Consider the following 23,915-nt stretch of genomic DNA (forward strand, 5'->3'; position numbering starts at 1 on the left):
TTCATTTTGGTTTTTAGTCTCCTGCCGTATGGAGCCTTTGGAATTGGCAAATATACTGGGGGTGGGGGAGAGGGATGGATGACTGCATGTTTTAAGGCTCCCCAAGTATCTGCGCCAGTCTGCCAAACCTTGCTCCATGTAACCTGCAATCAGAAGTTCATGACCCCACCATTGTGATTGCTTGATACTCAATTTATGCAAACGCCTATTTGGAAAACTCTTCACAAAACAGATGCGCCTAGGTTGCAGTTTCCCATTTTAGACAGAATTTGTTGCTTTACAATGGAACTCATTTAAATATAAGATTACCTCTAGGGTGATTAATTGTCACTTAGTTTACAAAATTTTCCATTGCACACAAGTTTTCATGTATGGTATACTTCTAATTAGGCAGAAAACTAGTCCATATTAATAAAACATCTGAGTTGTAGCATTTTAAAATGCACGTGTATTACATGCAATATTTGCAGTGTTTGTTTTTCAGTAACAATATAAAATGGAAAAAAGAACTGGTGAAGTTAAGAAAATTTCCATCAGTTTTGTTAATATGATATGTACATCTCTATGCATATAAAACAGTCAGTTGTAAAAACCAATTAAATACATACTCACTTGAAAAAAAAAAGAAAACACACACATACTGCTTTTCATAACGCAGCAACTTGAAGTGACTGCTAATAAATATAGATGAAACTTATTTACAGTGAGCAACACATATTTGCATACATGTAACCAGTGTGTAACTTCCTTAGTATCCATTTATTGAATATGCTCCACCTCTTGAATGTTTTCCCGGAACCACCATTTCTGTGATGGAAGAATTTTTTTATAGTATCATTACTCTGAAATCAAGTAATTTCGAGTTTACTATTATAATGTCATTTGCAAGTGGTTATAAGATCATGTTAAATTTAGTTAGTTGTCTTTGTGATAGTCAATTACGTGACATTATGGGTTTAAAAAATACTGGCAGGATCTACACCAAAATATGAATGATGTAATCTCTGTGGGTCTAATTAAAACTGGATGCCTCCATCCTTCCTTGCTGTCTCCCCTCCTACTCCTCTTTTTCCTCTTTCTCTCTCATACTCTGCATTTCTGCATTTTTCAGGTTGTATTATTGTTAGAATGCAAAAAGCAACAAATAGGATGATTAAAAATCAGCTTCTTCCGTGTGAAGACGTGTCTCCGTAGCTGAGTGGTCCAGATTAGTCTCGTTTCCCAGTCGCCTCGCGTGCTGGGTGGCAGTTGAGGACGTCCCCTCACATTCTACCCTGCCATCCAGGCGGCGCCTTTCGCGGCGGCGGATGCAGGAGCGGAACCCGCGCTGCGCTGCGCTGCGCGCCCGGCCCGCTGATGCGTGTGTTCCTTTGCAGGCTGTATGAAAACAAAGGAGAGGCTGACTTCGTGGAGTCTCTGGTGCAGCTGTTCCGGTCCATCAGCGACATGATGAGCAGCGTGTCAGACCAGACCGTCAGGGTGAAGGTAGGCCTGGCGGGCAGCAGCGCCGACCGCGGGTTAGATGTGGGAGCCCCCGCGCGCCGAGAGAACGGGCGCCGCACGTCCTGCGGAGCCGGGACTTGCGCCGAAGGCCCGCGAGCAGCTCTGCGGTGACCGCGGTCACCGGCCCGCCGGGGGATTCTTTCGCGTCCTGCGTCGCTGCTTTAAATGTTGCCAGGGTTACCGTTTTGCTCGGCGGCGAGGAGGGGTTCCCAGTTTCCTTTTCGGAAAGCTGGGGAAGTGGGTGAGGATAGCGTTTTCAGGTCACTTGTCAGGGGGGCTCAATGTCCCAGGAGGCGTGGGCGGCGGAGGCTGCAGGTGCCCCAGGCGTCGGTCCGACCTGTGCGCACGGCGACGCATCGTCGTTCTGCAGCGAGTCTCGTGCGGAAGAGCGGGCGAGGGACCCGCGTCCCCGGCTCCGGCTCTTCCCACCACCTCTCGTGACCTGTTCTCACCCCGGGCGCTTTGGGAGAAGGATGCCGGCGTCTCAGGTGGGGTGAGTGGTCTCCGGCTCACAGCCGGTGTGGCCGGGCGAGGAGGCAGGGCGTGGGGAGGGCCGGGGAGCAGCCCCAGCACGTGCACACTGTTCAGCATCCCCGTTCTGGAAATTTCCATGTGGCCGACTGACTGCAGAAGAGGCTGTGCGGTTTGCATTGGCTGCCCGTGCTAATTCCTTCAAAGGCCAAGACTCTTCCCAAATGCGTTCACTCCACGACTGGTAGCGGCCTCTACTCTCACGTTCTTCTCTTAAGGTTCTTTTAATGTATACTTTCAGAAAACATCTTTATGGCTATTGTCTTAAGAAGGCACTGGGAAAGTAATCTCCCAGCTTTTCAGTGCGGGGCACAGATGCACGTGCGCTCAGACTTGTCTGCCGGCGGCTGTGGCAGGGGAACCAGCGTAACTGCGCAGGAGTAGCCAGCCGGGCGGTGTCTTCCATCTCTGAGGTCCGGCAGGGCCGTGGGATTCTCCAGCATCATTTCTCAGTCTTTATGCAAATTTCTTGTAAAAACCTGATGACTTCCAGAGAAAGCCATGTGGTGCGGATTTCAAAGTTTTGGATTAATTATTTTGGCAGTTTCTTACTGCCTCCAACTGCCTTTTTTGAAAGTTAAAATTAGCAGTGTGTTCAGTACATTTACTACCAAATCCTGTGGCATTTCAGAAAAACAGACGCAGGTAGTCTAAGAATAGATATAAGTGACAGGAAGTTTTAAGCCCAGAAGTGCTTTTAGATGTCTAAGTAGACTTCTTATGTTATTAAATTGAGTTGGGCTTCACTTATGTCTGCCCACCTCCCTGATGTCAAAGCGTTTAGTGACTGCAGACTTGGAAGTCCTTCCTTCAGTGGGTGTTTTATTATAAGACACAAGTGAATTCATTGACGTCCGTGTGTTGGTGCAAACCTTACATCTGCAAGACAGATGACTGAGTTCTATCTGAAATGTCACCTCCCTTGCTGCTAATTTTGTATTTTGCTCTTTCACAATAGGTACTTTCTCAACATCTGAAATTTAAGGATTCCTGTCATGGGACCCCGTTTTTGTGTTGTTTTAACTTTTTAAGTTTTGCTCCGTTGAAATGGAATTACAGTTCTGAATCATCTTACATAGGGGAGACATGACAAAGACTGGCATTTCTTAGGGGTTAAACGTTGTTTCCTGAGGGTGGCCCTGGTTGGCTGTTTTGTTTTTGGAGGTGCTCTGTGGACCTGATGTCCTTTGTGAGGAGGGGTGGGGCCAGCCTGCTCTGTGCCTTCTCGGTGGTGTTCAGGTGAGCTGCTGGGATTGTGGGGTGGGGATGGCTGCACTGTGCACCCTGCAGTCACCTTCCCAGGACAGAAGCCACCACCGACACCCACCTTGCGGTTTCGCATCAGCATTTTACGCCTCAATGAAGAGAGAGGCGGGGGGGGGGGTTCAGATCATAGCTAACTGCAGGATAACCATGGCATCAAAATTAATTTTCAACAGCACTGCCTTCCATTGGACTCAAAATTTTTACCAGAGTCATTTAATTGAAGTGAGCACACACACAAGGGAGCAGACTTGGGTAAATTTTTTTTTTCTTTTGTTAACTGGGAGAGGAAAGCACAGCCCATGTGTGGCTGGTGCCTTCTTTCACGCCTCTGCCTGGTGCTCTCGGGGAGCGCCTCCACGTCTTGATCTTGCTCTGGGGCCTCCGTGTGTTTCTGGAGACCGACTCCCCTCTGTGCTGCTTTGTTGCCCCTCAGTTAATGCCCCTCAGTCTCAGAGCTGCAGCCAATTCCTTAAATTATTTTTATTATTATATTAAATAACGTGGAAATTTGCCACTTTAACCATTTTTAAGTGCACAGTTCTGCAGTGTTAAGGACATTCGCACTGATGGGAAGCCAGCACCACCATCCATCCCCAGGACTCTTTATCTTCCCAAGCAGAAGCTCTGTACCCATCACACAGTCACTGCCCAGCCTCCCTCCCAGCCCCGAACCCGCCCTGCTCCTTCCTGTCTCTGTGAATTTGACTCCTCCAGGTTCCTCAGATAAGTTGAATCATACAGTATTTCTCTTTTTCTGACTGGCTTATTTCACTAACCATAATATCCTCAGAGTTTGTCTGTGTCATAGCAGGTGTCAGAATTTCCATCCTTTTTGAGGCAGAATTGTATTCCATTGTATATATTTACAAAATTTTGTTATTTTCTGCATCTGTTGATGCATACTTGGGTTCTTTACACCTCTTGATTTTTGTGAATGATGCTACTCTGAACATAAGTTTACAGATAACTCACTGTCCCAACCCTGCTTTCACTTCTTTGAGGTCCATCCCAGACATGGAATTGCTGGGTCAGATGTTTAAGTTTTTGAGGAATTATCATTTTCTGCAGCACCCGTACCATGTTATTTTTTTTTTATAAAATGGCTTTTTAAAAAAAGATTTCTTATTGAATTTATCTTAGCAGCTATTTCTGGCAGCTTCTCGAGCTTGAGGCTCAGCACCCACGCCACCCACCTTTAGCAAATGATGCTGATCTGTCTGCTGAACCGAGAAGATCATCTGAGATCTGTCCAGCATCAGTCTCCTTTTTTACTGCCCTCTGAAGAAGAGGAGTCGTTCTGCTACCTGAAACTAACCTTCTCTCTGTGTCTGTGCTGAGGCCTCTCCTACCTGCTCCTCCCTCTGGGTCCTGATCCCTCACTCTTTCCTCTCAGTCTAGAATCTTCTGTCTGCACGTCAGATTGCCCCCTTCACTTGCCTACAGCCATCCCCGGACATCCTCAGCCTTCAGCGGGTGCCCTGGGATCCTTCTTTGTCGTCACACTTCTCTCCTCCTTCCTCCCCGTGAGCGGGTCCTTGTCCCTCTGGCCAGCGTGCTCTGGGTCTGTTCTCTGCTCCCACAGTGCGATCACGGTCTGCCTCTCCCGCATGTGCGACCCAGGGCACTTAGATGCGGCATCTCCCAGCCAGACGTGCTCTTTCTCTCCCATCGCCTTCTCTTTCCTCTGCTCACCTTGACCGTGCTCTCCAGCCACCATGCTTGTTCAGGTGCTCAGTCACTCCTGACGCAGTTACGACAGAACCTGCCTTTACACCCACACCCTCAGTGCTGCACCTGCCCGTCTCGTTTCCTGACTGTAGCTCAGCGTGTCCCTGCAGCTCACAACTGGTGACGGCCGCCTTCTGCTGCTGCTCTGATGTTCTCCAGCTGCCTGGAGAAACGGGTCAGATTCCAGGTTCTGCCGTTCAGAAATCTTCATGGTCAATCAGGCCAACTCTCCTAGCCTTTCATTCTTAGAGACGCAAGGAGAGTGCCCCGAGGGATGCTTGGAAGCCTCCCAAAGGATTAATTCCAAAGGTTGATAGAAAGAAGCATGATCTCCAAGGACTGGAATAGCAGCAGCTGATACTCATCGATCACTTGCTGTTCTAAGTGCTTTGTGTTTATCATCTTATACGATCCTGACAGTAACCCTAAATGAAGTTAGTAATGAACTTGGCCAAGACCATGGGACCAGGCAGAGGGATGATTTAAGCCTAGGATGCCCTCCTCTTCCATCCAGCTTTCCTAGAGAGAGTTGCTGGGCACCAGTGATCAGATGGACCAGAAACAGGGCCCCTACCATGCCATCGTCCATGTGGACGGACAACAGCTCTGTATCAGATGCTCTGGGGCTGTAAAGGCATAAACTTCATTCCCTGGGGAGCTTCCCATCGAAGTGGACATGTCCTCTGTTTATGCATAAAGCAGTTAAAAAACTTTGGTGATATACTAGAAGAAATTGCGGATGTCTGAAGGGGAGTCAAGGCAGTTTCATGGGGCTGATTGTGAAGCTTCTTGGAGGACGAGACCCCGGTGACGACCCCGCTGTGTTGGCCACAGGTGCTTCTGTTTCTTTCTTTCTTTTTTTTTTTTTTCATAACATAATTTCAATTTATTTTATCCCTGATGGCATATATTCTAAGGACAAAACTATAAACCATATTTAAATCTTTAAACAAATTCTATAGTCTTTTTTTTTAAACATTTTTTTAAATTGAGTTATAGTCAGTTTACAATGTTGTGTCAATTTCCAGTGTAGAGCACAATTTTTCAGTTATACATGAACATACTTAGATTCATTGTCACATTCTTTTTTGCTGTGAGCTACCACAAGATCTTGTATATATTTCCCTGTGCTATATAGTATAATCTTGTTTATCTGTTCTACATATGCTTGTCAGTATCTACAAGTTTCGAACGCCCAGTCTGTCCCTTCCCACCCCCTACCCTCTTGGCAACCACAAGTTTGTATTCTATGTCTATAAGTCTGTTTCTGTTTTGTATTCATGTTCTTTTTTTTTTTTTTTTTTTTTTTTAGATTCCACATATGAGCGATCTCATATGGTATTTTTTTCTTTCTCTTTCTGGCTTACTTCACTTAGAATGACATTCTCCAGGGACATCCATGTTGCTGCAAATGGCATTACGTTGTTTTTTATGGCTGAATAGTATTCCATTGTATAAATATACCACATCTTCTTTATCCAGTCATCTGTCGATGGACATTTAGGCTGTTTCCATATCTTGGCTACTGTAAATAGTGCTGCTATGAACATTGGGGTGCAGGTGTCATTCCTTCTGGGTATATGCCCAGGAGTGGGATTCCTGGGTCATATGGTAAGTCTATTCCTAGTCTTTTGAGGAATCTCCATACTGTTTTTCACAGTGGCTGCACCAAACTACATTCCCACCAGCAGTGTAGGAGGGTTCCCTTTTCTCCACAGCCTCTCCAGCATTTGTCATTTGTGGACTTCTGAATGATGGCCATTCTGGCTGATGTGAGGTGATACCTCATTGTACTTTTGATTTGCATTTCTCTGATAATTAGTGATACTGAGCATTTTTTCATGTGCCTGTTGATCATTTGTATGTCTTCCTTGGAGAATTGCTTATTTAGGTCTTCTGCCCATTTTTGGATTGGGTTGTTTGGTTGTTTCTTATTAAGTCATATGAGCTGCTTATATATTCTGGAGATCAAGCCTTTGTCGGTTTCATCTTCTGCAAAAATTTTCTCCCATTCCATAGGTTGTCGTTTTGTTTTGTTTATGGTTTCCTTTGCTGTGCAATAGCTTGTAAGTTTAATTGGGTCCCATTTGTTTATTCTTGCTTTTATTTCTATTGCTTGGGTAGACTACCCTAGGAGAACATTTCTGAGATGTATGTCAGATAATGTTTTGCCTATATTTTCTTCTAGGAGGTTTATTGTATCTTGTCTTATGTTTAAGTCTTTGATCCATTTTGAGTTGATTTTTGTGTATGGTGTAAGGGAGTGTTCTAGCTTCATTGTTTTACATGCTGCTGTCCAGTTTTCCCAACACCATTTGCTGAAGAGACTGTCTTTATTCCATTGTATATTCTTGCCTCCTATGTCGAAGATTAGTTGACCAAAAGTTTGTGGGTTCATTTCTGGGCTCTCTATTCTGTCCCATTGGTCCATACATATGTGTTTGTACGGGGCTTCTGTTTCTTGATCACTCGTGGATTGCAGTGCTAGATTTGGGGCATCTGGGGCTTTGCAATCAGAGTCCACACAAGCACTGACATTTTCACTCAGTTCTACAAATCTGACTAACAACTCTGTGGGACGAACCTGGAAGAGACCACCCTGCAAACTGCCTAGGGAGTTCTAGAACTTTCTGCAGGGGAAACGCTGACCATGACCCATAATAAGAAATACAATCTTGGGGTGTGTGTGTGTCGGAGCCAGCCGACAATCGATCAGGTCCAGAAACCTGTGCTGCAGGACTGAGAAAAGGAAAGACGTAACAAAGAGACAGCAAGACAAGACTAAAAGGTGGGGCTGAGAGGGTCTCACTCTAGCCCGCAAGACGCTAGGTCAAGAGTGGACGACGAGTTTATTTCAGGTGGTTCTTTTATATGATTTTAACCCATTAGCTCATACATTCCTGCACGTAGGCAATAAGGCCTAACCTCGTGACTCGTATACATTCAACTCAGGTGATACATTCAACTCAGGTGATTGTTCTCTAAAAGGATCACTGATTTGTGTGCCAATTGTATCTCTCCCTCCGAAGGTCTTTTGTGACTTAATAGCTCAAAGATGTTTCCTCAGGCATTAGCGCACCTGGTGCATTCTTTAGTAAAAGAGGTGGCGGGACAGAGATTGTTCTAACTCAATTGACCTTTGAGCCGGGCGCCCCGCACTGTGGGAGTTTAGGCCCAACCTTTGTGCTCGGCAGCCTCAATCTCAGAGCCTGGCGCCCTGCACTTTGGGGTTTTACGCCCAAGTTTTGTGCTCGGCAGCCCTCCGTCACGAGCGGCTCCCCGCATGTGTGTGTGTGTGTGTGTTGTGTATATGAAGCTGAAAAATCTTATTTCCTGAGAAAGTTTTTACCCTTTTTTCCATGTGATGTACTCTGGCATTTTGTATTCTATTCTGGTATCCTTTAGTCTATTCTGAACTAATGCATTTTACTAAAAAAATTTGCTGCTTGACAGGCACTGAATTTATTTCCTGAATGGCTGATGGAGCTCAGCCCACATTTGAAAAACACTGCTCTTTCCCTTTCCTTAGATTTCCTCTACTGTCTCTCCTGTCTGGTGTAGCATGAAGTATTCTCAGTTTTCTGTGTGTCTTCCATCGTCTGGTCAAGCTACAGGTCCCTGGCCCTCAGTGACGTTCCCTATCACAGGTGGATTGGACTGGGGTGAAGAGTAGTTGAATTTGAGGTACCCGAGCTCAGGTTGGCACACAGATGCCCGAGACTTCGCCTGCCTTCCGGGGGGCTGCCCCTGGGGGCAGGCATCCCCGCCTCTTGCCTCTCTAAGCACTGATGGTCCCATTTCCACCTGGCCTTCTCCAGAAGGAACTGCGTGGGAAATAAGCCATACTGCAGCCCAGTAACTACAGTTGTCGGGCGAGTTTTGCCCCCCAAGAAGCATGCTTTTCATTTCCTGAAAAATAATACCCCGACTTGAGATGAACGAGACTTCCTTGCCTTTTTCTAAAGTAATTCCTTGTCAGATGTTTTTGCTGCTTTTTCATTTCTGAGCTAGCGTCTGGAGTCCACGCTGCTTTTCACAAATTTGTGAGTAGAGCATATTTTTGTCCTCTGGAAGAACTATCTGAATGCTTTAGGGATGACAACAAACAAGGGTCAGAAATAACAGGATTTCCTTGCTGATGAGAAAATCAGGTTTCACAGGTAACTTTTGACCTGCCCAGGGGCCCTGCCTCCTGGGCCCTTGTGTTTCCCCTTCAGGTGCTGTGTTCAGTACTTCCAGAAGGATGTGAAGTCTTATCAGTTCCCTTAAACAAAGCAGGGCTTTCCTGTGTCCTTGCGCTCAGTTTTAAAAGTAATATGTGATCTTGTTAGAAAAGTGGAAAATACCAAAAAGTCAATTAAGAAAAATAAGGCTCCCTTGTCATCACACGTCCCCCAGATTACACTGGTGGCGTTTTTGTCTTTATAATTGTTTGCTTTTTCTGCTTAGTTAGCGCTGTCATATATCTATGATGCTGTGTGAAATGCAGATGTATGGTGTCTGTGTACATATATTTACATACATGTGTATTTATATATATATATATATATATATATATGTATACATGCCTTTACCATTTTTTCCCACCTGCATTTCCCTCCATTCTTTAGTATTTTCAAGAACTTATTTCTGAAGGTTATATTACCTCGTGGTTGTATCAGAACTTAGTTAACCCCTTTTCTATGTTTGGGCACTTAGATTGCTTGTAGGTTTCCTTTCCGTAAAGTACTTTAATTGCCTTCCTGGTCGACCCTTTTCGACGTGGCAGAGAGCTTGTTCCGTCCGGTGTGCTGGGCACAGTCAGCTTCCCAGGTGCTCTGAAGGTCTGCAGAGGTCAGGAGCAGAGCCGTCGGGACGGCCCCCCCGTGTGATGGATCTGTGCCCCGTTCTCACCTGGGCTGTTTTGTTCCACGCGCTTGCCTGGCCTTGGTTTTCCCTGGAGCCCTGGTTCTGTCCCTGATTCCACTTCCTCCTGCACTTTGTGGGGCTGAGCGACTCCATGGTGGTGTCGTGTGGCTGGGGGGCTTTGATCCGCAGAAGCCACCTGCTGGTGTAACCTTGGTGTCTGTTGGTGCAGGACGGGTGGCTGAGTCAGGTAAGGAGAGAGGAGCTCTGCGGAGTCCAACTCCCTTAGCTCAGACGATTCTGGGCCCTGAGGAAGTCGGCCAGTGAAACGTGGGAACCGTCATAGAGCAGCGTGTATGTTAAAGAAATTGGGAGCATCTGAGCCAGGAGGATGGACTAAGAGCAAACAATAAAGTTTTTCCCTTGTTGTTTAATTTTTAGAGGGGGTGGTTGATTGTGTTGATTGACCCAAGGGTGTGATGCATGCAAGTCGGGGCTTTGCTTGCAAGTCTGTCATCATCTGCGTGGCAAGGATGAGATGGCTCGGGTGGCCACCTTCCAGGTCGTGCTGTCTGTTTCGGGGTAGGACTCTTTGGAACACGGTATTTGGCAGCTGGAGAAGACAGCCATGAGGGGAACGGCCCAACTTGACTGAGAATCAGCGGCGGGCCTTGTGGAGAGTTCTGCTCACACAGGGGAGAGAGGGAGGCCCCAGAGCCCAGGGCTGAGGGGGCCGAGCCAAGCCTGGAAGTGCTCTTAGCCTCCTCGGGCAGCTGTAAGTACACACTGCGGACGTGGCAGCTAAAAGCAGAAACTTGTTCTCTGACAGTTCCTTCTGGGTGTTTGTCTTGGTCAGTTTGGGCTGCTGCCACAGAAGATCGTAGCCTGGGTGGCTTAGAAATGACAGGAATTTCTTCTCACAGTCCGGAGCCTGGAGGGCCAAGGTCAGGGTGCCAGCAGGGTCGGGTTCTGGGCAGTGTCTTCCTGTGCGTTGCAGGCGCAGACGGCTGACTTCTTTCATCCTCAGCGGGCGGAGAGCAGAGACAGGAAGCAAGTGTTCTTGTGACCCTTCTAAGGACACCAATCCCATCCTGAGAGTCCCAACCTTATGACCCCGTCTAATCCTAATCACCTTCCAAAGAGCCCCCTGTTAATACCATCACATGGTGGGGGCAGGGCTTCAGCATATGAATCGAGGGGGCGGGGCACAAACACAAGGGCCCATTCTCTACCTCCCAGCCTCTTGCTGCCTGCTGCGGCCCTGACATTCGTTGACCTGTTGATGCATCACTCGAATCTCTATTTCCATCTTCATAGGGTGTTCCCAAGTGTGTCGGTGTCTTTGTGTGTCTCTCTTTTTATAAGGACACCTCTCATCTGGAATTCCAGGTCCTCTCTCCTGCAGTATGAGCTTGCGTTAACTTGATTACATCTGCTAAGACCCTATTTTCCAAAGAAGGTCACATTCACAGGTACGGGGGGTTAGGAGTTGAATGCAGCTTTTTCTGGGATAAAATCCGACCTATGGTAGAGGTCAGCGTAGACTCAGGATACCTGTGGCGCCCAGGCCAGCGGTTGGAAAAGAGGCTGGAGAGGGTGCCGCCCTTGGGTCAGGTACCCATAGCCCAAGGGACCCACGCTTCTCAGGCTTGGTGTGTGCACACGAGTCACCTGGAGGGCTTGTTAAAATGCAGATTCCCACTCTCTAATTCTGGGGAGGGAGCCCAAGGTTTTTCATTTTTTTTCCCCTAGGGCTGGGGGAGTCATTAGGTTTGTTTATGTATTTATTTTAATGGAGGCACTGGGGATTGAACCCAGGACCTCGTGCCTGCTAACTGCACACTCTACTACTGAGCTATACTCTAGCCCAGAGTTATCATTTCTGATCGGTGCCCAGTAAACGCTGCAGGTGTTGAAAGTGGCCGGGGCCCAGCAGGAGTGGGAATGTGGCAGGCCTCTTAGGGTTGGCGTCACCTGGTTTGCCAGCCCCCAGCTGCCCGATGTTCTGGGCTATTCTGATTTCACAAGATATCCTTGTACAGAGATGATAAGACACTTGCAAGTGAAGTCATGACTCATGTCAAAAAAGAACAAGCAGAAAAAAAATGGTGAAGAAAATATTTTAGGGCATTCTCTTAGTAAACTTTTGTCTCAACATGCTTCCTTTTTTTTTTCTTCCTTAAACGCTGCTTTCCAGTCTGTGGTTTCCAGACTCTGTAAAGAGTTCCATAGTCTGGCTGAGTGATTTGAACTCACCCGACAGTGGGGGCTTCCAGCTCCCACCAGTTTATAATTTGGAGAGCATTTGCCCGGCGTTGGATTTCTGGAATCTCTCTTCTGGCCATGTTCCTTTGGCGGGACTTCCACAGCTTTCTTGGCTGCTACCCTTGGACCCTTGAGATACCACCCACATGGCCAGACTGGTCTGGAGCCGTCTGGATGGAGAACTTGCTCTCTGCCTCCCCCCCGCCCCCATTTGTCATGCGCAATACTTTTCAGAACCAGCAGAAATGCAGCCTTAGCAGAAATCAGAACCATTTCTGTTCACTCTTCTTCAGCAAACCCGTTTGTGTTGGTTTCTTACCTGAGTTATGGTGCACGTGTGGGAGAATTTTTTATAGTTACAGCATAGGTACCATTCGTTTTACTCTTTTTTCTTTATCATTATTAACAAGTAGTCATCATGGTACTTGTAATGGCTTCATGCCAGTTCAGAACGCCTGAACTGATGTGCATTCATTTGCTTAATCAAATAATTCTTCATCGTGTTAATTTTTCCACTGTTGAATCCTAGGAGTTTTGCTTGTAGCATTTGAAGCCTGCAGTGAATGATTTCAGTGAGGAGTAGTTAGTGTCATTGATAGTTCCTTAAATTTTGCGTCGGGCTTCCTCCATGTTGATTGCCCTCATGTTCCTACCTGGGTCAGGGGACAAGCCTTTATTGTGGAACTGCAGAATTCCAGGCACTTGCGAGCCACCACTCCTGTCCTGCCTGCTGTGGTGATGCTCACTAGTGGAAAGGCACGCCTTCGAATTCGTGGCTTCCTTGTTTAGGAACTGGAGTGATTGCCTTCTCCTTACCCCTGACCTTGGCCTGCAGGGGTCTCTCCCCTGGCTCCCCTTCCTCATCTATGCCCCCTGCCTCTGCTGCCTCTCCCTGCCAACAGGCAAAGTGCCATTGGCTCTTTTCTCCTTCATCCATCACAATCAGGACTTATTCAGTATTCTGTGACATTGAGCAGGTCTCCTGGATGGCTTTATGTCTAGGGCCTCACCATTCATTTATTTGCTCATTTGTTTCAGAAATTCACTTACTAATATATTCATTCTGTGTGCTGGGCACTGTGTGAAGTGCTGGGTTCATGGCGCTTATGATACAGATGTGATCTCTGTTCCCATTTAAGTGAGTGAGGCAGATATTAATCAAGTAACCATACCCCTAAATATGTAATTGTATGATTTTAAGCAAAGCATAGACATAAATCTCTAATTTTGGATTGTCATAAGTCCTTTTAAAGGGAGTAAGGGATGGGATGACAAGGTATATCAGAGGATCAGGACTAGTTGGGGAGTTCAAGGAATGTCTCAAGGAGGAATTGGGTAAAGAAAGCTCGAGGTGGGGGAAGTGACAAGTTGGAGCAGCGGGCAGGAAGGTATTTGTGCGTTTGAGAACTCACCTTAAGATCAGTGTTTGTGGCTGAATAGAGTGGGCAGTGAGATGGCGCTGACTGTGGGGAGAGCGTGGGGAGGCGGGTCGGGACGCGTCGGGCAGAGCCCTGTGGGTCTGCTTAGGATGCTCAGAGCCCACTGGAGTGGGCGTGGTCAGGCCAGAGCCGGCTTTTCAAAGGGCCATCTGCTTGCTGTCTGCAGAATGGCGTGGAGCAGCCAAGAAAGGACACGTGGGGTGAGAGGCTGTCGTGGAATCCAGGTGGGAGACCGTGGGGCCGGGGCACAGCAGCATTCTCCTCCTCGGCACGACTGACACTTGCAGCAGATCATTCTTGCTCGTGGGACTGTCTGGTGCACCACAGGATGTCGAGCAGAATCCCTGACTTCTACACCCCTGATGCATTCCCCGGTGTGACAACCAAAAGTGTGTCCAGACAGCGTAAACGTTTCCTGGGCTTGAGGGGTGGGGGCCAAATGGCTCCCGGTTGAGACAGTGGGCTATGGTGTTGGTGAAGAGTTTGGAGGAGGCAGGGACTCGCTGGCATAACAAACAGACTGTGGCGGTGTCTGAGGGGGGAGGTGTGGAAGAGGAAGGGAGGGGTCATCACCTCCCAGGTCTTCGGCTCAAGCAGTTGTGTGGTGGAGGCATCTTAAGAGACTGGTGAAGATTGTAGCATGAATAAACATCGAGGGTGGGCTTCTCCTGAGACCCTGCTTGAAAGTTCTCTCTCCTGTCCACTCTCCAGCAAAATGTTAGCCCAGTCAGCTTCTGCAGAGACTTTTTGGGAGGAAGGAGGTTGCTGGGTTAGGGGAGAGAGTGTGGAGTTCTGAGGGAGAGGTGAGGATCTGACGTCTCTTGCCTTTATAGGATAAAAGCTTGTCACCCTGAGATCAGTTGCTGTGCTGATAATTGAACATTAAATTTCCTCGAATGAGGCCTTTAAAAAAAAAAGTTCTGTCCTTCTAGGACCGCTGTATCAGTAACGCCGCCTCCCTGCATCATGGGCAGCGTGCTCCCTGGGCAGCCGTACGGTGCTCCTATGCCCTTCTTTACTTCTTGTCTCGCGTTTGGACATCCTCTGCAGGTAGATCCACCTGTCGTTTCTGACTACAGCCCCATCGTGTAGGGCTGGGCTCTCGTTTCCTTGTTCTCTTTAGACAGCGTCCAGTTTCCGCCCCTCGTCTGACGTCTGCTTAGCGGTGCTGCCGGCCGGTTGGCTGGAGGGGTGTGTGCAGATCTAGCTCTGGTTGCTACTGGATGCTTGGTTACGTCACATAATACAGCGGAGGCAAGTACCAAACCTAGACTCCCATATGGTTTGCAGAGAACTTATCTGCTGCTTTTGTGCAGGTGGATTATGGGGCATGAGCTAACCCTAATCCCTCATATTTGTGCGGGGCTCTCCCTCATCAGAGCCTTTTGATGCATGTTATCTCCAGCGATCCCCGCAGGGCCACCATGGCGCCCGGGAAAAGTGATAACGGAAAGCCTCTAAAAGGAAGGGGTGGAAAACGGAATCGTGTAAAGTCAGTGCATTTTAATAGCAGAGTCATTGGTGGAAACATTTACATCCCACGTCCACTGGCTCTTCTCTGGGATCTTCAAATTGCCGCTGCCCCATGGAGCCCCTCAGAGATTTAGTTCAAGGAAAGATGAGGGAGTTTAAAACAGGGTCAAAGCCATCTGACGAGTCGAAACCGGGGTCTCCCGAGTGAATTGAAGACACAGGGTCTGCAAAGGCACACGTGCACCTTGCTTGTAGAATGCTACTTATAAGTGCATGTGATGTAGGATTGTTTCTTTGGTTGGGGCTTTTTTGGGGGGGTGGGGTAATTAGGTTTATTTATTTATTTTAATGGCGGCACTGGGGATTGAACCCAGGACCTCATGAATGCTAAGCACATGACTCTACCACTGAGTTATACCCTCCCCCTGATGTAGGTTTTTGTAGGTTCTTTTTATTTGTAAGTTTTTGTGGATTGAGGCCTCTTTTGAGTGCAGATTACACAAACCTCAAACAAGAGCTCAATCTATGGAAAGATAATCTATTTTATGGTTAGAAGACTCAAGATCCTGTTAAGACGTCGTGTCTTCCCAACTTGACCTGTAGATTCAGTGCCATCCCGGTCAAAATCCCAGCTGGTTACTGTGTTGCTATTGACAAGTCGACTCCAAAGTTAACAGGAAGAGGCAGAAAACCCAGAACAGTCTACTCAGTGTTGACGGAGAACAGCGTCAGTGGACCGACACTCCTGGACTTCGGGTCTTACTAGAAAGCTACGGAAATCTCATCGGGTAAACGCAACTGAAGTTCACTTTAGAAAGAAGGAAGATAATTGATTCATGTCCTTGGGGTGGAGGGCAAGGTGTTAGATAGTTAGAACGGTGCCCGGAGTGAGAAGCGATCTTCTCTGTCTTTTCTTACTGTTTATAATCCTAGAGGGCACGGAGTGACTGTCTAGCTCTTCAAGGCCAAGACTGTCCTCTGAAAAACCCTCATTAACCTGCTTCCTGTAAAGGAGGGACCATCCCTGAAGGGAAACAACTCAAGGAGGTTGAAAAGAAAAGAAGAGGGGAGGGAGAGCTAAAAGCAGCTAGCGGGGGTGGGGCGGGAGGAGGGGGTGCGGAGAGGTGGTGATGTGACGTTTGCGTGTGTGGCCGAAGCCAGTGCGAGCCTGTGACTTTGTGAAATGGGTTCTGCAGCTGTTGTCTGGACCTGTCTCCTGGGTTGATGGAAAGGGTAGTTAAAACCTTCATTTAGGCTTGGCGTTCCAGCCGGCATGCCGAGCAGCCCAGGCTGAGGCCCGAGAGGAGACCAGACCTTAAATATGTCCAGGAAGAGTTTCATCTCGAAACGAGTCGGCTACTGCTCTAGCATCAGCAAGTGTGGGGGGTGGGAAATTCGTACTTGAGCTTAAAAAAATCATCAGCTCCATGGTACTTCTATCCAATAATGACAAAATTACATTCAAGCTGTTTTTCAGAACTTCATGGGAGGTATGTTATTTTTGTGTGTGTATGGATGAAATCGTGGACTTTAATGGCAAATGCCAAAAGCGCTCAAGTAGTCAACCTTGGGGAATCAGGGAGTTGGCGAGGGGGAAATTCACATCGAGAGTTTTTTTCAGGAATTTACCCAGGGACGGAGTGGTCCTGTGAGGGAGGGTCCGCCATTGATTTCCCATTTTTCAGCCCCTCGCTTTCCCTGTGGTCTGTCGAGTCAGGTATTAAATTTATGCATGACACTGTAAACTTGAGAGTCCTGTGCCAGGCAGAATAATTTTGCTGAGAAGCTGACCAGTATTATTCTCCATGAACTGTGAATGTGACACTTTTATAATTCAAGTAGAATTATTTTTCCCTTGGGAAATCCTATACATTCAATATGGTACATTGAATTAGGGAAGAGGTAAAGAAAAGAAAAGGCTTTACAAGGCATATCTTATTAGAATAAAGCAGATTTGTTTTTCCTGCCTGGGTAACCTTTAAATACAATGACTGATTCTTAGTTGGAGTTACTAATTTTTTTTGGAAACATAAATTGTCTTTTCTCCAGTTTAATGATTCAGGGAGAACAACAGTCCTCCTCATCTGATTAAGTAAAACGTAACTAAAGTGTAATTAATTTTTGAAAATGAGATTTTCATAGAATTCCAGGAAATACACATTATGACATTACACGTTTCGTATGGCCACCACTCAAGATTAAGTACAGAGGTGCTATGGCTGAGAAATTAGGTGACCAGCAAGTCTTTTCATTGTTTTTCTTTTAAATGATACACTTTATATGAAGACGGAAAAAAAAAAACACTACTCCTACTGCCATTGATGAGGCTGATCATCTTGTTAGTTTCTGGTGGGTCATGACTCTGCTGCTGTGTTCCCATCAGTGCATCCTTGAGAGGAGCAGCTCTGGGGATCTCGTACCCTTGATAATGACTCTGCTGATTCACATGGTCTACCAGTTGGCCCCTTCTTTTTCCTGCCATATTTTTCCAGGTCCATTGAGTAAACATGAGGACAAACCACGGTGTGTAGGAGGGCTCCAGGTTATGCGATTTACTTACTGAATCTTCCCCTTTCTGTATGTCTCGCATGTGAGTGTCGGGCACTTACTCCTAGTCTCCCTCCTTCCTACTGCAGCCAGAGGTACCACCCCAGCGCAGCAGGCAGCCCTGGGTGGCAGCGAGCTGGGCTGGGAGCTGAGTGTTCTTTATGCTTCATCATTAAAACTTTGTCTAGCACAGAATCTTGAACCAACAAAAACTATAGGGGGACTATTTTTAAATGAGAACTTTATTTCTTTATTTTGATTGCTTCTCAAAGACAGGTGACAGGAACGTACTGTAAAATAACACACATAAATCTGCCGCTGAGAGATTCCTTGCTGTCAGCCCTTTGGTCATGATCATGTGTGAAGTCTTTCTGTTTCTACATGGACTGTAGATGTCAGATATGTTGATGGTAAATATTTGGCCAGTGCTGTTCTCTGCTTTGTTTCCCCACAGAGTGGACAATGAACTTCTTTACACAGAATAGGTGATACCTTCCCGTTGGCATAGAGAGACTTGCTGGTTGGACTAAATCAGTACCCAGTGAGATGCTGATAAATTCAGAGCTACCTGACAGTACATGACACCGCAAAGCTCAGCCAAAATGATAATTAAGGAAAAGCAAAGAACCAGAGAGCTGGGGTCGCAGTGTAAACCTCAATGAGAACCTTTGAATTCAAGGCCTAAGGCAGTGTCCCTGCTGACCTTGTGGGGAGGGTCCCCAGGTGTGCCTCTGTGACTCTGAGGCAACCCTGGCTCTCTGTACTGCATCCCAGGCCTCACTCAGGTGGCCTTTCCATTCCTCCTGGTCCTCTTGCTGCTCCAAGGGATTTTTTCTACACCACCTGGCTCCATACCTCTGTAGTTGGGCCTCCGTCCCACCCACTGTCCCACAGCCCCACCCATTGCCCCAGCCCCATCCGCTGCTCCTGCACACCGACCACCCACTGCCCCACAGCCCCGCCCAGTACCTCAGCCCTGCCCTCTGCCTCACAGCCCCGTCCATTGCCCCGGTCCCATCCACTGCTCCTCCACACCGCCCACCCACTGCCCCACAACCCTGCCCACTACCTCAGCCCCGCCCACTGCCCCAGCCTGGTCCACTGCCCCTCCACACTGCCCACTGCCTCTGAGCTGGAGTCCACATCTTCCTATAGAGCCTGCCCCTCCCTTCTTTCTTTCCTGGGGCATTTCCATGTTCTGATTTGTCCTGCTTACTTCTCTTTGGGCACAGGACTTCCTCAGTGACGCCCGCACTTTCCTCCCTGCCTTCTCGCCTGGAGTTTCACTGCATTTTGCGGACTTCCGAGGATGTAGGCGGGTAGGTGCCAGTAGCCTGTGTGTCCATAGGGAGTAGGGAGCTGGTGCCTCTGTGGGAGTGTCCAGGAGGACTATTCTTGGGGAAAAAAATGTTGTGTGTTGTGGGAACTTAAACGTCTGTGCAGTTAGTTTGCCTGATGCTTATTAAGTTCTTACCAAGAAAACAACCTTAAGTGATTTTCCTGGTCTGCTTTAGATGTTGTGTTCTTTGGCGTTACCGGCAAATTTAGTATTTTAATGTATATATGCACTTTTAACACGTATGCAAGGATAACGCAGAGTAGATTACTAGACTTTACAGCTTCTTGAGTGCTCATTTGGTGCCAGCTCTGGACTCACACAGACCCAAGGCCATGAGGAATATACAGAGAAAGGTATAGCCCCTCCTGTCTGCAGGGGGAAAGCAGGTCTTTAGTCCCTAAAATAGGTGACAGATGCATTGGTACGTTATTGCATCTTTCGGCATCCAGAAGGGAGACTGCAGGCCACACAAGAACCCAGAGAAAGTGGAGATGGACTGAGATCGCCAGGTAAGACAGGCTGGCTCTGAGCTTTAGGGGCTGGTGTGAGTAGAGATGGAGGGACATTCCAAGGAGAGAGCAGGAGGATGGGGCCAGGTGGGAGAAGGAAAAGAAGAGAGGGTGGAGATGGCAGGATGGATTGATTTGGGGGAAGACAGCATCCCAGGGTGCAGCGTGGAGGGCTGCATCCGGAGCAGGGAGCATGGAGGCGGACAGCCTTGGTTCGTTCCCACCTAAGGCGAGCATGTTCCGATAATCAGACAGTGATCTCTGAGATTCCGAACTCACTCACAGAGAATTGACATACAGGTTTGTTTTTTAATCTGAAGTCACATTTTAAAAAAAGGCCAGGGTCTCCTAAGGCAGAAATAAAGGGGAAAAAGTGGACTTTCCCCCAGGGAGTCTCTCAGTGTGACAATTACGTGAGTTCTTAGAAACTTGATCTTAGGGAATTCTTGATTAGTTCTCTTACTTTCATCGTGGGATACCTTTCTTCAGTCGCATTTGTAAGTGAAATATGTTTTTGATTGAAAAAAAAGTTTTTCTGGAATCTTGCAAGTCCCTTTAAGAGTTCTGTGGCGTTCGACGGGAGCCCTCCCCAGGGCCGCTGCTGGTCCCCGGGAAGCCCCTGCGGGAGGGTGGGGCCGGCACCTGTTCCTCACTCAGTGTTCTTATTGGCTGGAGAGGTGATGCGCTGCACGTGTGAAATGAATTTGTAGAACATGATGGCGACTTCCCAAGCGTGTCAGCCCTCTTTGCTAGAGGGTGTGATGTGTCCTGAGTCGTCATCTGATGGCAAGGTGGCTCGTGGCCCTGCCCTCTGTGTTTCGTGGTGCTGTTTCCCGTCCAGGACCCTGGGTGCTGGCTTGTCAGCCTGCCTGGTGGGCTTTCCACTTTCCGTGTGCCAACAGTTTCCATGCTGCCAAGCCTCTTCCTCCTTGGCAGGGTGGGAAGAACACTGGACTAGGGGCTGGGAGGCGCTGTCTCATCTGGAAACTGGTAGAAGGTATGAAGATTTAGGTGGTTTCTCATGTCTTAATACTGCACCCACTTCCTGTGGGTGAGTGTTTGCATACAACAGCTCCTTCATCCTTTGATTTTCAGCCTTTCTCTGTTCTTATATTTAAGGACAGTTGTTTCTCCTGATATGAAATCTTTGCCTTTTATTTGGAATATTTAATCTACTTACTTTTGGGGGCAGGGAGGGGATGGTTTTGTTCATAATCCCTTTATCAAAAAGCTGAATTTTAGATTAAGGTATAATTCATATAGATTGAATTGCACAAATGTGATGTGTGCAGCCTACTCCGTTTTGACAGATGATTGCGTCATGTAACCCACACCATCAAAATGAAGAATAAAGTACAATGTCCCTGGTCTTGTACCTGGGGTGGATTTACTCATGGTGTTGGGTGCATTTCTTCCATTTTCCTGTCTGGGGTCTGAGCCTTTCAATGCCAGTTGCCTCAGCAGCTCTGGTTCCTTCAAACAGAAAATTTTATTCCACTGAATTTTCCTGTTCCCACCTGTAAAATAAAGGAAAGGGTTTAAACTATATTCTGAGGTTCTCTCTACATTCATACCAGTGTGTGATCCTCTCTCTGGAAATAGTCATCTCTTTAAAATAGACAGTGAACATCAAAGAAAACTTTGCATAGGCTGAAGAGGTCAAAATGCCATATTTGCTTGCATGGGGAAATAATTTCTCGTAAGTGTGTACAGAGATGGCTGCTGACAAGAAGGCAGTTGAGTGTGTGTAATCAGTCGTCAGTCCGTTAGAAGTGCTGTGTCTTTGTATTTTCAACTAATCGTAGCTCCCAAAATTAGTACGCCAAGTTGTATGATATTTAAAATCTTTTGTCTAGCTCATGTTTTTTGACACTATGTTAAGTTCAGTGGAGCAGAGTCTCACTCACACCCCACTTACGCACAATTTGGGATAATTAATGTAATGGCTGGGCTGCCGTTCACCTCTCGTGGCTAGGAAGATGAAGCACTGCTGGATGACTTCGTATCGTGAGCAGGATTGAGTCATTGATGCCACGCTTATAGCTCCTTAGAGAACAGAATCTTTTTAGGCACCATGGTATACACCAGCCCTCCTCAGTTCTTCTTTCCACCAGATTTCTGCCAACAAGTTTGGATGTGATGAACTCCATGTCCACCTCCAGCTTGGAAATTCTGAGTTCTTGCCAATATCATGTTAAGCTGGGTTGTTCATTTTCTTTCAAGACTTGAAAGTAATAGCATTTTTCTTTTGAAACGTTACCATTCTTACCTCAGACTTTTTACTAATCACTATGCCCCCCACTTCCCCCTGCTCTCCCCCACCCCAGTTCATACGGTCCAGGGTTTGACTGGTACTTGCTTTGGTATCACAATTGCTATTTAATGTCCATTCATCCTGAGTTTTTCTTTTTTGTAAAAATACTTTATTTTATTTAAGAATTTCTTTTTAAGGGTAAGTAATTAAGTTTCTTTATTTATTTACTTAATGGAGGTACTGGGCATTGGACACAGGACCTTGTGCATGCTAAGCATGTGCTCTACCACTGAGCTCTACCCTCCCCCCACTGAGGTTTTCTTCACTGCGGCTCCATTCCACTGGCTATGGAAAACGCCACATCATCTGGAGGTGTCGGGCAGTGGGTAGCCGTGGTCCTCTGGGTGTTTCTGGCCTCCCTGGCTCAGTCATCTCACAGAATTGAACCTGCTTGTTCTTGCTGGAAGGAGCCCTAAGTAGGTACTTATAATTACCTATCGCAGTTCACACCGAGTCTGTCTCTACCAGCCTATCTACAACACTGGGCTGTTAAAACTCAGTTTTATTTACTCTGTGTTTGACTTTGGACTTTCCTATCCAATAATTTAATATTTTTAGAGTGACGCCTTTGGTCTCATTTGTGTCACGAGCGAGGAGAGAGTTAGCCAGCCCGCAATTTGCCGCTGTCCTCTCTGGCCCTCGCGGCGCCTGCTCATTAGCTCATAATTGTTTTCATAACCTCCCAGGAGCCTGGTGTGATCTCACTCTCGGCCCTTCGTGGCCCCTCAAGGTAGTTAAAAGGGGTTTTGCTATCTCTATGAATTAAATATGTCATTTCTGTTTGAAACGTTCCTAAACCCGTGGTGCTGTATTTTGGCAAAGTAAATGCCACTTGCGGAGAATTTAAAGCCAAACCATTTATATTTCCATTCATTAGGATATATAATGATTTTATGAGGCATGTAACTATCAACTGATGTTCACCCTCTTGGAAGAAGTGGCTGCTGGCAGTTTTCAGTCTGTATGTGTGACACTCTCGCCAGCTGATTTGCACGCGTGTGGACCCTGAGTGCGCGTTGTCGTTCATTTGAGACTGACTGCCTTGAAGGGTGGGTAGTGACCTTGCACACTGCTTAATGCTTCCGTGGTGCCCAGGTCTGAGAAAGGGTGTGTCCCTTGGGTGCTCCCCCTGCAACCGACCAAACCCCAGGGTCAGCGTGGTTCTTGTCTTCTCTGTCTTTACTCTCCTTGGCGTCTGCTTCCGTCTCTTTTCTGGTGCTCTCTGCTGCTCCATGGACCTCACTGGTCACTGCTTCTCTAGTGAGAGCAACTTCCATAGCCATGAACTTCCCAAAACTGGGGTGGAGGGGTAGGTAGGAATGCATGTGTCCCAGCTGAGAATTTCAGGCCGTCTCTGCAGTTCCTCTCTTCTGCCCCGGACAGACAGAATCATGGTCCCTTTATCGTGAATTCTTTTTAAGATCACTTTTATTGAAGTGTAATTTACATCTCAATAAAATTACAATATAAATTCTGCTCTTTTTTGAAGTACAGTCAATTTATAATGTTCTGTTAATTTCTGGTGCACAGCACAGTGATTCTGTTATACATATTCCTTTTCATATTCTTTTTCATTATAGGCCATTACAAGGTATTGAATATAGTTCCTTGTGCTGTACAGTAGGACCTTGTTGTTTATCTATTTTATATGTAGTGGTGTGTATCTGCAAATCTTGAACTCCCAATTTATCCCTTCCCACGCCTTTTCTCTCCTGGTAACCATAAGTTTGTTTCTATGTCTGTGAGTCTGTCTCTGTTTCATAAATAAGTTCATTTGTGTCTTTTTTTTTTTTTAAGACTCCACATATAAGTGATATCATATGGTATTTTTCTCTCTCTTTCTGGCTTACTTCACTTAGTATGGTGATCTTCAGGTCCACCCATCTTGCTGCAAATGGCATTATTTAATTCTTTTTTATGGCTGAGTAGTATTCCATTGTATAAATATACCACAACTTTTTTATCCAGTCATCTGTCAATGGACATTTGGGTTGCTTCCATGTCTTGGCTATTGTAAATTGTGCTAAATTCAGCTCTCTTGACTATATGACTTGAAGAGCTCTGAAAATGTACACACCCTCTCATCCCCTTGCAATCAGAGATAGAACTGTTCATCACCCCCACGGCACTTATACATATGCCTTTACAGTTGACCC

The 23,915-nt window shown here is 46.8% G+C and overlaps 1 protein-coding gene across 3 annotated transcripts in view; it reads left to right on the top strand.

Annotated features, from left to right (window-relative positions):
• Positions 1 to 23,915, top strand: part of DOCK1 (dedicator of cytokinesis 1) — a 480,997-nt gene that overhangs the window by 120,758 nt on the left and 336,324 nt on the right. For all 3 annotated transcript variants that reach the window (XM_072972106.1, XM_072972107.1, XM_072972108.1), the window contains exon 23: positions 1,377 to 1,485. In XM_072972106.1, the coding sequence (XP_072828207.1) occupies positions 1,377 to 1,485 (109 nt within the window). The remainder of the gene's footprint in view (positions 1 to 1,376; positions 1,486 to 23,915) is intronic.

The sequence above is a fragment of the Vicugna pacos genome, chromosome 11, assembly GCF_048564905.1.
Source record: "Vicugna pacos chromosome 11, VicPac4, whole genome shotgun sequence".
Classification (NCBI taxonomy): Eukaryota; Metazoa; Chordata; class Mammalia; order Artiodactyla; family Camelidae; genus Vicugna; species Vicugna pacos.